This window comes from Loxodonta africana, chromosome X (assembly GCF_030014295.1).
Source record: "Loxodonta africana isolate mLoxAfr1 chromosome X, mLoxAfr1.hap2, whole genome shotgun sequence".
Classification (NCBI taxonomy): domain Eukaryota; kingdom Metazoa; phylum Chordata; class Mammalia; order Proboscidea; family Elephantidae; genus Loxodonta; species Loxodonta africana.
Window position 1 is genome coordinate 162,524,486 of NC_087369.1, and position 15,740 is coordinate 162,540,225.

General features: G+C 40.0%; 1 protein-coding gene across 9 annotated transcripts in view; it reads right to left on the bottom strand.

The window, feature by feature from the left end:
* The window catches only part of ATP11C (ATPase phospholipid transporting 11C), a 193,378-nt gene that overhangs the window by 162,098 nt on the left and 15,540 nt on the right, over nucleotides 1-15,740 (bottom strand). For 2 of the 9 annotated variants that reach the window (XM_064277652.1, XM_023539457.2), the window contains exon 1: nucleotides 5,629-9,815. The exons of 1 other annotated variant lie outside the window; for it this stretch is intronic. In XM_064277652.1, coding sequence (XP_064133722.1) covers nucleotides 5,629-5,685 — 57 coding nt within the window. In that variant the 5' untranslated portion in view covers nucleotides 5,686-9,815. Of the gene's footprint in view, nucleotides 1-5,628; nucleotides 9,818-15,740 lie in introns of those variants that run through there. 6 more of the 9 variants (XM_064277651.1, XM_023539456.2, XM_064277654.1 and 3 more) reach the window with 5 other exon arrangements.

A 15,740-nucleotide genomic window follows, 5' to 3' on the forward strand; every position in this document is an offset into this window, starting at 1 on the left:
AAAAAAAAAAAACCTGTTGCTGTCAATTCTGACTCATAGCGACCCTACAGGACAGAGTAGAGCTGCCCCATGGAGTTTCCAAGAGCACCTGGTGGATTCAAACTGCCAACCTTTTGGTTAGCAGCCGTAGCACTTAACCACCACGCTACTAGGGTTTCCACATATATATATACGCATATATATAATATTATGTAATATGTATATTTCTTCAGCAGCGCCTGGTTGTTATGTTTATAACATATACCAGCTAAGGTCAAGTCGACTCTGACTCATGGTGGTCCTGTGTTTGTCAGAGTAGAACTGTGCTCCATAGGGCTTTCAAAAGATGATATTCTGACAAAAACAGAGAGTGGAAGGGAGGAGTGTGCTATCTCATTAGAGGGAGAGCAACTAGGAGTATATAGCAAGGCGTACATACGTCTTTGTGTGAGGGACTGACTTGGTTTGTAAACTTTCACTTCAAACACGACAAAAATTAAGGAAAAAAAAAAGATACTTTGGAAGAGGATCACCAGGCCTTTCTCCTGAAGTGCCTCTGGAGGGGCTCCAACCTCCAATGTTTTGGTTAGCAGCTGAGCACATTAACCGTAGGCACCACCAAAGGACTCATGTAAGTTGTTGTTAGTTGCTGCCGAGCCAACCCTGACTCATGGTGACCCCACGTGTGCAGAGCAGAACTGCTCCATAGGGTTTTCAAAGCTGTAATCTTTCGGAAGCAGATTGCAAGGCCTGTCTTCTGTGGCTCCTCTGGGTGGGTTCAAATAGCAACTTTTCGGCTAGCAGTCAAGTGCTTAACCATCTGCACCAAATCCATCTGCACCACATATATATTATATACTAATACATATTTCAAATCTAAATATATTATATATATAGATATATATTTCCCTAGCACCTGGCTAGCAATAGGTGTTCAGATGCTAAATAACCAAGTTGACTGAATGAATAGGTGAATAAATAAATAATGAATGACTGATATTTTCCTGAAAAGAAAGACATTCTAACATTGAAAGTTGTCCCCCAAAAAATGTGATTGATGGGTTATTTGGGGAGTTAGTAAGTGACACATCAGATAGAAAATTAAACTGGTGACTTTGGAGGTCTCTTCCAATGCGAAGATTTTATGATTCTAGGACCCCCAGTGAAAGTAACAGGTGGCTGAAAAGGTGATATATGAGATTTGTTCTAAAGAAAGACAAAAAAAAAGAAAGTTCCGATAAAAAAATGGCAAGAAATGAGTTTATAATATCAGGAAATAACAAGCAAAGGCAGCTAAAAGCTAAGAGCGGATTTTTAAATAAAAGCCCCAGAGAAAGGAAACCACCGACCCGTCATACTAAAGCTTCTGAAGACAAGCAGTGTGGCAGGCCAGGCTGTGTAGTCTACACAGACCCTTCCATATTGGGGAGGGAGGGAGTTCAGGGCTCACAGGTGGACCCAGAAGCAAGGCCTCAGAGGAAACCCAAGTAGGTAAGGGCACACAACTGGAAAGGTAGAGAGGGCAGCAATAAGCAGAGGCTCAGGCAGGCAAGCAATGAGTATATCAAGGATGCTCACCAAGAAGAATGCATACAAAATACAATGACAGGCAAGTCTGGTGACATCATTAGCAATGGGCAGCAAAGATCCAACCTCAGGCATGTATCCACGTATAGCTTGAGCTCCTGAGGTCTGGCTAAAATAAATCATAGCCCTTACCTTGCAGAAACTGGGGTACCAACCACGTACTCAGACAGAAACTTCACAGGGAAGAAAAAGAATAGTGCCCAGTTTTTGGCACTCAAGTGCAAGGCCAGTCTTAGTCACAAAGAACCAGGAAAGAGCTGCTTTACAAAAACCTGAGCACACAATGTCAAACTGAGACTAGCTGACATGTTCAACTGCTGAGCTGGCAGCCTGGGGTTCCCAAAATTCTCAAGGTACGGCCCAAAGTCTCAGCCAGACCTGACCTGCCCCAGCTCTGGCCACTAGAGAGCTGTGGAGCCATGGAATCCAGCAACCCCTAACAGCCTTCCTAACATTGAGAGCAAGAGGCAAGCCCATGAGCAGCAAAGAGCTGCTCAATGAATATCGATGAAAGAGGACCAGTCACCAGGTTAGAGGAATATGCAATTCACTAGAGATCTCTTCTCTGTCCACTTTCTCTACCCCACCACCACTCCTTAAGTCCACAATACATATCTTAATAAACTCCGTAACCCACAGGTGCTACCCAGAAATTTATTTGGAAAAAAAAACAATTTGGCATCAGTTCCTTGGTCAGGACCATGCCCCAAATTTTTTGTAAAACATTTTGTGGGGGGCGGGGGAGGGAAACCAGATTCCCCTTACATGTTCGCCTAATGCACCATTCCATGATCATAACTTGTAATTGGGAGGATGCCCATACTGTTACTCTTATTTCCCATTCTGAACCACAGATGTACATGGACTCAAGGGGCTTTATTTAAGTAATCATCTGACCTACCCTCACTGTACAAATACAAAATCTGAGGACCACTGAGGGAAGTTACACAACAAACTAGTGGCAGGGCCAGCAATGAAACCCAGATGTTTGCAGTGTCACCAACACTAGTAGCGATACCTGTCACAGAGAAGCAAAATCCAGTTCAATGAATTCACTCCTAATTCTTTACCCTTCCCGCTGAGCTTAAACACAGCCCAACAGAAAGTCTTCTCTTTCCATCTGCACAAACGATCCTCGACACATGACAGAATGAAAACTCACTACAGGTTACACAATTTAGATTATCCAACTCTCAAGCAACACCATCTGATTATGAGATTTTGCTATTGTGGAGAATTAATCATATTCTTCCTAGAGGCTCATGTGCTGCGTGACACATAAATTCCTTGATATCCAAACTAGATCTTCATCTGTTACTGTGACTAACATTTTAAGGAATGTAAATAAGCAGGAGATTGCTTGATCTCTAATATCTATACAACCCTTTGTACTTACATTAAAGCTGGGAAGACAGAGAACAGTCTCATTTAGGGAAATACTTTTCACTTTTATTTCTCAACATAAAATAAGACAAGAAAGAAGGTGTCTTAGTCATCTAATGCCCCTGTAACAGAAATACCACAAGTGGATGACTTTAACAAAGAGAAATTTATTTCCTCATAGTAAAGTAGGTTACAAGTCTAAATTCAGGGCGTCGGCTCCAGGGGAAGGCATTCTCTGTTGGCTCTGGAGGAATGTCTTTGTCCTCAATCTTCCCCTGGTCAAGGAGCTTCTCAGGTGCAGGGACCCTGGGTCCAAAGGACACGCTCTGCTCCTGTTACTGCTTTCTTGGTGGTATGAGGTACCCCACTCTCTGCTAGCTTCCCTTTCATCTTCTGAGAGATAAAAGGTAAAGTAGGCCACACCCCAGGGAAACTCCCTTTATATTGGATCAGGGATGTGATCTGGCTAAGGGTGGTGTTACAATCCCACCCTAATCCTCTTTAGCATAAAATTACAATCACAAAATAGAGAACCACCACAGAATACTGGGAATCATGGCCTAACCAAGTTCATACACACATTTTTGGGGGGACATAATTCAACCCATGACAGAAGGTAAGAAAGTCTAATAACTAGCATATCTTGAAATCTTGTTTTTATAACTCTTGGAGAGAATGGTTTTAATTATTTAATGATACAAGTTTCCCCTTGCTATCTGGAAGTTCGCCTTACAACACTTCGCTTTTACAAAAGACATACATTAGTACCTGTCTTTCCTAAGAAAGAAACCCAAAGAGGATTTTCACTTTTGGGAAGGAGAAAATAATGTTCCTGTATGTAAACAGCTGGTTTGGGGGTGTGCATGCCCTGCTGATGGTAGGCTGAGTAGGTGAAAACCAGACCAGAGATGCTAGATGGGTACCAGTTCCCCAGGATCATTTTGGTAATCTGGTAATCTCAGGGGTGTAGTAGTCCAGGAACTGAAAGTGCGACTTGCCCGAAGGGGGCAGCAGGTCTGAGTCATCCAGGGCACTGCAGTCCAGGCCTGCAGAGCAGTGGGGTTGGGGGTTGGGGTAGTCTGGTCAGAAAGCCCAGGTAGCTGTTAGGCTTGCTCCACTGCCTGGGTCTTACCTTATTTGGTATGACTGGTAGGTTATTTTTTGGGTCTGGGAATGCTCAAAAATTGTTCTCATACAAACTAATGGTGATTACTTCTTCCCTTTACACCACTTCGGCTCAGGGAAGGTTTCATAGGAACTCTCTATCTTCAGGTAGTAGGGGAAATCTGAATTCACCTGTAATCAAAGGGAATTTTATTGAAAAAGCCCAGTATATTTAGAAAAGCTAAACAAATACATACTAAACACCAGCAACTTGACCAATTTTTGTGACCTCCAAAGTATCGGTTGTTCCTGAAATATGGTTTATTTCTCTAATTATTTAAGAGTGAACTTTGAAGAAAAAAATCGTAAAATTTATCCAAAAGCACATTATCTTTAAAGCTCAACAAGTTTTTTTGAATGAATAAACAAAACAACCTATTTCCTGCTCAGAACCAAAGAGGCAAGGAAAACTGATTTAAGAAATTTTTTCCATTTAAAAAAAGAATAACTTCATAGTGAAGAAATGTCAAAAACACTACCTCAGCCAGATGGTCACGATAAACACCAACAGTCATCAATCTTCTTGATAGTATATACCCCTGACATGTGATGAGAATGGCACTTTACCTGTGATCTTCTTCCCCAAAACCCATAACAACAGTCTAATCAAGAGAAAAACATCAGACAAATCCCAATTGAGGGACATTCCACAAAACCCCTGACCAGTACACCTCAAAATTGTCAAGGTCATCAAAAACAACAACAGTCTGAGGAACTGTCAGTCAAAAGAAGCCTAAGGACATACGACAACTAATTGTAAATGGCATCCTGAGTGGGATCCTGGAGCAGAAAAAGTACATTTAGGGAAAAACTATGGAAATATTATTATTAACACATCAATATTGACTCAGTAATTGTAAAAAATATACCAAACTACTGTAAGATGTTAATAATAGGAGAAAGAGAGTGTTGGATATACTGGACTTCTCTGTTCTATCTTCCCAAGTTTTCTGTAAACCTATTCTACAATAGAAGTTTTATTTAAAAAAGTTAAAAAAAATTTTTTTTTTAATGAGGGTTGGATTCTTCCATGGGGTGAATAGATAAGAGATATTGGACAATGACGTTGAGAAATTAAGAATGTAAAGCTAAATGTCCTTTAGCTCCTTTTTTGGATATATCTCTCAAATTCAAGGAGTTCCCTTATACTGCATCATCCAGAACTTGGACTAATAAATGTATGCAACAACAACAAAAAAATCTCCATTTTTGACTACTTGCCTTTTATGTTATATTCATTGCCTCCACTTATTAGAAATACATCTGAACATAGTAAGGTATGTTGCTCCCTATTTTCTCTATTGACAAGTCAAACTAGAATCCAAAACTACTAATAATATACTAAAGGTTAACTTCAGTGAGAAGTTAATTGTTTGCTTTCTGTGTGCCCTTCTGCCTGGAACAGTCTGAGAACTGCTTCAAATGCATGTAAGGAGTCAGGAATGTGAATTATTTCTAAGTAAGTAGACAGAGAGTGAACAGGACTGCTGGAGGCGATGTCCCCATGGTACTGACCCTGGCCATCAGTCTTTGAGCAGGTATTGTCATTTGCTTTAATTCCTTCTCCTTCATCCTTTGCTCCCTTTGAGTTCGGTGATTTCTAGGAAGGAACCTTCTCTTTGACACATGCTGTATGTTATTTGGCTTGAAGCAGCTATGAGTTTACGTGAAGTAAAGCAATGTTCTTTTTCAAAGCTCTCAGTTCTTAAGATATCAGAACCTGCAGAAAGCACATGTAGGCTTGTTATTATCCCTTCAGATCAATAGCTCAGTCACTGCTATGAGATATCAAGGAAGGACTGAAGAAGACAAGCATATCTTCAGGGCTGCATCTACTCTGGCAAATGAAGCATAATAGAAAGGCACAAACATATTAAAAACCATTTTAGCCAAGCTAAAAAATTCCGAGCCACTCTATCTACCCAAATGTTTTCACAGAGGTTTTGGCCAGCACACAATTAAATTCTAGGAGCAGCTAGGGCAACCAGAGAAGGCTTGGAGGTTGGGGAATAAGACTGGATGTGGGCAACAGCTGGACACTAGCGTACTTGTGAAAACGTCTCAGGTTGCTGTAACTGCCCCCAGAACAAATATCCATTAAATATCCACCTTAATTTCAAAACCTTTAATCAGCTGACTATACTTCACAATTTAAATAAACATTTGAAACATGTCAACTGGTTATACCTGTCTCCAAACTAAAGTGAAACTTAAAATGAAATACCTAAAATTAATGAAGGTCCCACTCAGCAATTAAGGTATTATTTGGAATCTCAAAAAAAAAAAAATCTCTTGGGCTACACTTAGTGACTTTATTCTAAAGAGGACAGTATAAAAAGAGGGGGGGAAAGTAACTGTACAATCAGGAAACCTGGCAAACACTATTTTTAGACAGGTAATTAAAATCAACATCAACAGTGATACTATGTTAAGATGCCATGAGAAATGGAACTTTATCTCTGGGGTCTTCCTGCCAAAAACCCATAACCCCAGTCTGATCATGGCAAAAAAACATCAGGCAAATCCCAATTGCGGTACAGTGTACAAAACACCTGACCAGTACTCCTCAAAACTGTCAAGATCATCAAACACTCGTAAAGTCTGAGGAACTGTCACAACCACGAGGAACCTAAAGAGGCATGACAGACAGCTAAAGGTAGTGCGGTATCCTGGATGGGATTCAGGAATAGAAAAGGGGCATTACAGAAAAACTACAAAAGTGTGAACAAGCTATGTTGTTGTTGTTGTTGCTAGGTGACATAGAGTGGATTCCAAATCACAGCGACCCTATGTACAACAGAATGAAACACTGCCTGGTCCTGTGCCATCCTCACAATCATTGCTATGTTTGAGCCTGTTGCTGTAGCCACTGTGTCAATCCATGTCTTTCGGGGTCTTTCTCTTTTTCGATGATCCCCTACTTTACCAAGCTTGATGTCCTTCTCCAGGGACTGGTCCAAAGAATGTGAGACAAAGTCTTGCCATCCCTGCTTCTAAGGCGCATTCTGGCTGGACTTCTTCCAAGACAGATTTGTTCGTTCTTCTGGTAGTCCATGGTATATTCAATATTCTTCACCAACACCATAGTTCAAAGGTATCAGTTCTTCTTTGGTCTTCCTTATTCATAGTTCAGCTTTCACATGCATATGAGGCAACTGAAAACACCACAGGTAAGGGCACACATTAGTCTTCCAGGTGACATCTTTGCTTTTTAACACTTTAAAGAGGTCTTTTTGCAGCAGATTTGCCCAATGCAATACATTGTTTGATTTCCTGACTACTATTTCCACAGGCGTTGACTGGGCATAAGTCAAATGAAATCCTTGACAACTTCACTCTTTCTTCCATTTATTGTGATGTTGCTTATTGGTCCAGTTGTAAGAATTTCCATTTTCTTTATGTTGAGGTGTAATCCATACTGAGGGCTGTGGTCTTTGATCTTCATCAGTAAGTGCTTCAAAAGACCTCTTCACTTTCAGCAAGCAAGGTTGTGTCATCTGCATAACGCAAGTTCTTAAAGAGTCTTCCTCCAATCCTGATAACCCATTCTTCTTCATACAGTCCAGTTTCTGGGATTATCTGCTCAGCATACAGACTGAATAAGTATGGTGAAAGTACAGAAAACCTTGACACATACCTTTCCTGATTTTAAACCACACAGTGTCTCGCTGTTTTTTTCAAACAGCTGCCTCTTGGTCTATATACAGGTTCCTCATGAGCACAATTAACTGTTCGGGAACAATTAAGTGTTCTAGAATTCCCATTCTTCACAATGTTATCCATAATTTGTCATGATCCACACATCATATGCCTTTTGCACAGTCAATAAAACACAGGTAAACATCTTTCTGGTATTCTCTGCTTTCAGCCGAGATTCATCTGACATCAGCAATGATATTCCTTGTTCCATGTCCTGTTCTGAATTCGGCTTGAAGAAACTATAGACTTTAGTTAATAATAAATAAAAAAAAACCGTCGCCATCAAGTCGATTTTGACTCATAGCGACCCTATAAGACAGAGTAGAACTGCCCCACAGCGTTTCCAAGGAGCAGCTGGATTTGAAGTACCGACATTTTAGTTAGCAGCTATGGCTCCTAACCACTGTACCACCACCAGCAAGGCTACTAGTTAGTAATAATTATCAATATCGCTTCAAGAATTGTAATGAATGCACCAGACTAGTGTAAAAAAAAAAGTGTAAGGATGTTAATAATGGAGGAAATTATTATACTAGCTCTGCAACTTCTCCGTAAATCTAAATCTCTTCTAAAAAAACAAATAAATAAAAGCTGTATTGAAATATTTTTAAAATTTCTTCTTTGTTATCTTCCTTCCCCATTCAAATCCTGCTTCTAACCAAGTATCAGGAAGAGGAATAACTGAGCCTTTGGTACCTGTTGCACCTGAAAGAAACCTGCAATTAATTTCCTATGGGTCACATAACAGTCACCAGGTGGAAACTGCTTTCCAAAGAAAAAAAAAAAAAGATAGTGTCCTTGAATCAAACATGGAGCAAATTTAAAGTCAATGGCAGAATCGAGGATGAGTGACCTTTAACAAGACAGTCAATCCATCAGCAGTAACAGCTTGATGCTGTAGCACAGCCCTGGAATCCAAACAAGGCCAAAAATATGCACATTCAAACCTCACTAATGCTTCAAAATGCTTTAGTTATAAATCCAGAAACCATGACAACGTAAGCGTTAGGGAAAAACTGATGTGCCCCTGTATAATAAACATTAAAAATAACAATAAAAAGCAAAACACTCCAACAACTACTGTAGAATCATGGGCATTATCAGTTATAGAAGCATTTCTTGGATTCAAATGGCCCTAGATAAAAGGAAAGCAGCCTTGGTGGCACAATGGATAACGGTCAGTGGTTCGAACCCACCCAGTGGTGCCATGGGAGAAAAGACCTGATGATCTGCTCTCCTAAAGATTACTGCTTAGGAAACCCTATGGGACAGTTCTACTCTGTCATACAGGGTCACTATGAGTTGGAATCAACTGGAGAGCAGTCAACAACAAATAATAGGGCAAATACTGTATAATCTCACTCATATGAAATGGCTAGAATAGGCAAATGCATACAGATCAAAGTTCATAAGTGGTTGCCAGAGGAAGAAGGGAGGGAGTAAGGGGGAAAACGGGAGACATTTGTAGGAAGCAGCAAGTTTCTGTTTATGCTGATGGAAATTTGTCAAAGGACACTGGTGATGGTTGCACAACATGATTAATGTAATCGATGTCAATAAACTGTACACGTGAAAAATGTTAAACCGGTAAATGTGTTTATATTTTTACAATAAAATAACGATGTTTCAACATGGAAACCCTAATATGCTACAGAATTCAGGTGGTTATTTTTCTGAAGAAAATAGGAAAAGGACGGAGAAATTAGATGAAGAGAAGTGGGATTGAATATGAAACTTCATAGTGGGAAAGGTTACTAAAAGAATAAGTACAACACTGCAATCTCTGAAAATATATGCACAAAATCCTAAATCCACTTCAGATCACAATATCAAAGACCAAAAGGTAGTTAAGCCTTTCATTTTACAGATCTGGAAAAAGACACTAAAATAATAATTTGTCAAGCTTTAATACTTTTAGATGAAAGAAATAAAGATTATCTCTCCAACACTGGCATAGGGAAGGAATGCTTAAACAAGATATATAAAACACTAAAGAAAGACATTGAAAATTTTAACTACATTAAAATCAAGAATTTCTGTTCAAGACACCAAAAAAAAAAAAAAAAAGTAAAAGGACAAGTCACAAACTGAGAGAAGGTATCTGCAATACCTATAATCAAAAAGTATCAGTATCCTGAATATGAAAAGGACTCAATCTATCAGTATAAGAGAGATAAACAACCTCATAGAAAAGATTCAAAAGACATGAACAAGTATTTCAGAGGGTGTCATGGATTGAAATACCCCCCAAAATATATGTCAACTTGGTTAGGCCATGATTCCCAGTCTTGTGTGCTTGTTTACCACTTTGTGATCTGATGTGACTATCCTATGTATTGTAAAGCCTAACCTCTATGATGTTAACGAGGCAGGATTAGAGGTAGTTATGTTAATCAGGCAGGACAAGATTAGGTCCCTATCTTGTGTCAATCCCTTTTGAGATATAAAACAGAGAAGGAGGCAGAGAGGACAGGGACCTCATACCAAGAAAGAAGCACTGGGAGCAGATCACATCCTTTGGTCCCAGGGTCCCTCGGCTGAGAAGCTCCTACACCAGGAGATGACATTCCCAAAGAAGCCAGAGAAAGCCTTTCTTAGGAGCTGGCACCCTGAATTCAGACTTCTAGCCTCCTAAACTGTGAGAAGAAACTTCTCTTTGTTAAAGCCATCTACTTGTGGTTATTTGTTACACCAGCACTAGATATATAAGACACAGGAGAAATACGAATGACCCATAAACATACAAATAGATGCTCAACTTCACCAGTAATCAGGGAAATGCAAATGAGGACCAGAATGAAATGAAATTTCATACAAACTAGACAGGCAAAAAGTAGTAAGTCAGACAATGCCAAGTGTTGAAAAGTTATGAAGCAATGGGAATTTAGACATTCACTGCTAGTGGGAGTACATATTGGCACAACCACTTTGAAAAACAATTTCACCTCTCCGTGTAAAGACAGTGCACTATGTGAAGACCTATGGTTTGTGTCCTATACATGCTTGAGTGTATCTTTGTGTATGTGTATCCTACAAACACACAGAGAGAGAGAGAGAGAGAGACACTACAGGGGGGAAAAAACCCTCTACTAAAATACATCCTCAGAAAGAATATTTCAAGATCCATCCTGAAGTACAACACTGTCAGTGATAGGATAATATCCATATGCCACAAGGAAGACCAGTTAATATGACTATTATTCAAATTCATACACCAACCACTAAGGTCAAAGATGAAGAAACTGAAGATTTTTACCAGCTTCTGCAGTCTGAAATTGATCAAACATGGAATCAAGATGCATTGATAATTACTGGTGATTGGAATGCAAAAGCTGGAAACGAAGAGGGATCAGTAGCTAGAAAATAGGGCCTTGGTGATAGAAATGATGCTGGAGATTGCATGATAGAATTTTGCAAGACCAAAGACTTGTTCGTGGCAAATACCTTTTTTCACCAACATAAACGGCGACTATACACATGGACCTTGCCAGATGGAATACACAGGAATCAAACAGACTACATCTGTGGAAAGAGACGATGGAAACGCTCAATATCATCAGTTAGAACAAGGCCAGGGGCCAACTGTGGAACAAACCATCAATTGCTCATATGCAAGTTCAAGTTCAAACTGAAGAAAATCAGAGCAAGTCCACAAGAGCCAAAATACGGCCTTGAGTGTATCTCATCTGAATTTAGAGATCGTCTCGAGAATAGATTTGACACATTGAACACTAATGATCGAAGACCAGATGAGTTGTGCAAGGACATCACACATGAAGAAATCAAGAGGTCATTAAAAAGGCAGGGAATAAAGAAAAGACCAAAATGGATGTCAGAAGAGACTCTGAAACTTGCTTTTGAACGTCGAGCAGCTGAAGCAAAGGGAAGAAATAATGAAATAAAAGAACTGATTAGAAGATTTCAAAGGGCAGCGCAAGAGGACAAAGCAAAGTACTATAATGACATGTGCAAAGAGCTGGAGATAGAAAACCAAAACGGAAGAACACGCTCAGTATTTCTGAAGCTGAAAAAACTGAGGAAAAAAATTCAAGCCAAACTGCAATACTGAAGGATTCTACAGGAAAAATATTAAACGACACAGGGAACATCAAAAGAAGATGGAAGGAATACACACAGTCATTATACCAAAAAGAATTGGTGAACATTCAACCATTTCAAGAGGTAGCATACGGTCAGGAACTGACGGTACTGAAGGAAGAAGTCCAAGTTGCACTAAAGGCATTAGCGAAAAACAAGGCTCCAGGAATTGACGGAATATCAATTGAGATATTTCAACAAATAGCTGCAGCACTGGAAGTGCTCACTCATCTATGCCAAGAAATTTGGAAGACAGCTACCTGGCCAACCAGCTGGAAGAGATCCATATTTATGCCTATTCCCAAGAAAGGTGATCCAACCGAATGTGGAAATTATAGAACAATATCAATATCACACACAAGCAAAATTTTGCTGAAGATCATTCAAAAATGGCTGCAGCAGTATATTGACAGGGAACTGCCAGAATTTTAGGCCGGATTCAGAAGGGGACGTGGAACCACAGATATCACTGCTGATGTCAGATAGATCCTGGCTGAAAGCATAGAATACCAGAAGGATGTTTACCTGTATTTTATTGACTATGCAAAGGTATTCAATTGTGTGGATCATAACAAATTATGGATAACATTGAGAAAAATGGGAATTCCAGAACACCTAATTGTGCTCATGAGGAACCTTTACACAGATCAAGAGGCAGTTGTTCGGGCAGAACAAGAGAATACTGTGTGGTTTAAAGTCAGGAAAGGTGTCCAAGGCTGGTTAGTGGCAGCACCATGACAGAGAGGTTTCCATTCCCATACTTCAAAAACCTTTCACAATGCTGGGTACATATTAGGAATTAAAGAAATACTTGTTGACAACATGAATTTCATGACTACTTAAAATTATTAATTCCAAACATGGATTCTAAAATTCCATTAACAAGTCTTCTGATTTTATTTGATTTTGATTACAGTGCCTTCATTAGTGTCTTCAGTAAGTAATACATCTTAATTCCTACAAGAATATTTAAATTTCACTGGCTTATATTTCAAAACAGGAATACAGATATATACATATACATACATACATATATAAAAACCCATTTCAATCAAGTCAGTTCCGACTCATAGGACCCCACAGGACAGAGTATAATGGTCCCATAGTTTCCAAGGCTATCGTTCTTCTGCAGAGTGGATGGTAGGTTCAAACCACCCAACTCTCTGTTAGCAGTTGAGCACTTAACCACTGGGTCACCAGCGCTCCTTATGTGTGTGTATATACACACACACACACACACCAAAAATCACACCCGTTGCCATGGAGTTGATTTCAACACATAGCGACCCTATAGGACATAGTAGAACTGCCCCATAGAGTTTCTAAGGAGTGGCTAGTGCATTCGAACTGCTGACCTTTTGGTTAGCAGGCCAACTCTTAACCACTGAGACACCAGGGCTCCATATGTGTGTCTATCTACATATTGTACTGATACTTTTCATCAAGGTCTAGGGTCTAACATAAGTTGACAAATTATTGACTTTAGAAATAGATTTTATGTACAGAATTCCATTTAATGAAACTGCTCCCTTGCCATGACTATTGCCCACTGATAGAGTCTTCAGCTATGATAAACATGGCATCCAATCTTGTTCCACCAAAAAAAAAAAAACAAGCTACTATTAATTCTCAAGTATATACGTATAAATTGTGTACTTACTGCCCACTACTGCCTCCCAGCAGCTGTCACTCAGCCAATCCAAGGGCTTCCTCTCGCTATCCACCAATCTGCAACTAACTGCGTTCATGAGGAGGGATGAGTAAGAGTGTCCTTGGGAAATAATAGCAGGTAGCCACTGGCAAAGAAGGTAGTGGCGGTGCTCCCAGGGAAGCCTATCCATCATATTTTAGCATGAACACATATGCTCTCCTTCATTAGTGCTGTTAGCTAAGAGGTTAATATAATAAAGGTTGAGTTTAATTCTCAAGCATAGTACTAACAGAGGCATGGGTCTACATTTGATCCTCAATTACTCAGGTTAGTGTAAGACCAGAAAGTACAATCACTATTAAAAGCCCATGAATAGCACTTCCAAAAATTTGTGCCACTGTGATTCACAGATGTAACAGAGCTGAGCCTGGAATTCTGTATTTGTGAACTCCTGTTCACTGAATAATCTTGGCCAAGTCACTTGCCCTCTGTTGCCTCAGCTATAAAATAAAGGGGTTGGACTACTAAATGGTCCCTAAGGTCCTCTACCAGTTCTAAGACTGTGATGGTTAAGATTGTGTGTCAACTTGGCTGGGCCATGATTCTCAGTGTTTATATGTGAATCTGATGGAATGATGATGGAATCTGCTGTGAGTAGCCAATCAGTTAAAAGGGAGTTTCCCTGGGTGTGTGGCCAGCATCCGAATATAAGCGGATGTTCTGGCTTTTGCCTGCACTGGATCCTGCAGCTGGCTCCAGTTCGTCTGACCTCCAGTTCTTGGGACTTGAGCTAGCAGCCTACCTGCTGCAATCTTCATAGCCTGTGAGCAAGAGCCCTGCTCTCCGACCTGCTGATCTTGGGTTAGCCAGCCCTTGCGGCCACGTGAATCAGGAGAAGCCTCTATCCTGATCCATGGACTTGGGACGTTCCAGCCTCTACAACCGCGTGAGCCGTTTCCTTGATATAAATCTCCATGTGTGTGTGCGCTTTCCTGGTTTTGCTTCTCTAGAGAATCCAGCCTAAGACAAGGACATACTGAACTTTAGATACCGTGATGGTTAAGTTTGTGTGTCAACTTGGTTGGGCCATGATTCTCAGTTGTTTTACAGTCATATGATGGTGTGATCACTTCTATGATAAGAACTGATATTATGTGATCACCTCCATGATGGGATCTGCTGTGAGTAGCCTATCAGTTGAAAGTGAGTTTCCTTGGGCATGTGGCCTACACTGAATATAAGTGGATATTCTGGCAAGGCTTGGGGGCTTTTGCCCATTCTGGATCCTGTAGCTGGCTCCTGTTCACCTGACCTCCGTTTCTTGGGACTTGAGCTAGCAGCTTACCTGCAGTCTTCCCTGCTGATCTTTGGGATTCATTGACCTTCACAGCCTGTGAGCAAGAGGCCTGCTCTCTGACCTGCTGATCGTGGGTTCGCCAACCCTTGGCTACATGCATCAGGAAAAGCCTCTATCTGGACCCACAGATTTGAGACATTCCAGCCTCTACAATCTCGTTAGCCATTTCCTTGATATAAACCTCTCTCTCCCTTTTTATATATACATATATATAGAGAGAGAGAGACACGTTTTACTGGTTTTGCTTCTCTAGAGAACTCAGTCTAAGACAGATACCATCTAGTTTCCAAGCCCTTTATTTTACAAATGAGAGACTAGACAACCAGTTATTTATGGTAGGGTCTTCCACTCCTGATCTATAGACACTTTAGAGTTGTTTATTCATCATCACATAAATCCTTAGGACATATGCACATGTATAATGAACTAACACTCATAATGCACAAACAGTGCCGGGAACGTAACATTCTAGTGTTGGCCATTATTATAATCGTAAGAAGGCAAAGACTACCTACAACTAAAACAGTTTCATAAACTTGCCACATATCAATGAAGTCATTGATCAACAATTCAAGGCTCTGACTAGAATAATTATTTGTGCACACAGTATAGCAGAACACACATATCTAAATTGAAGGTAAAATTTTTAAAAAAGGATAAAAAAATAAAGCCCATTTTAAATTTTTAACCATGTAAAATGATAAGATTATTTCATCCTATGAATTAAGGACCTAAATGAGACACTTACCACTATCATTCCTACATAGCCGGTACACAGCAAAACTGTAAAAAGCTCACAAAAAATAATATTAGAAGTAATTA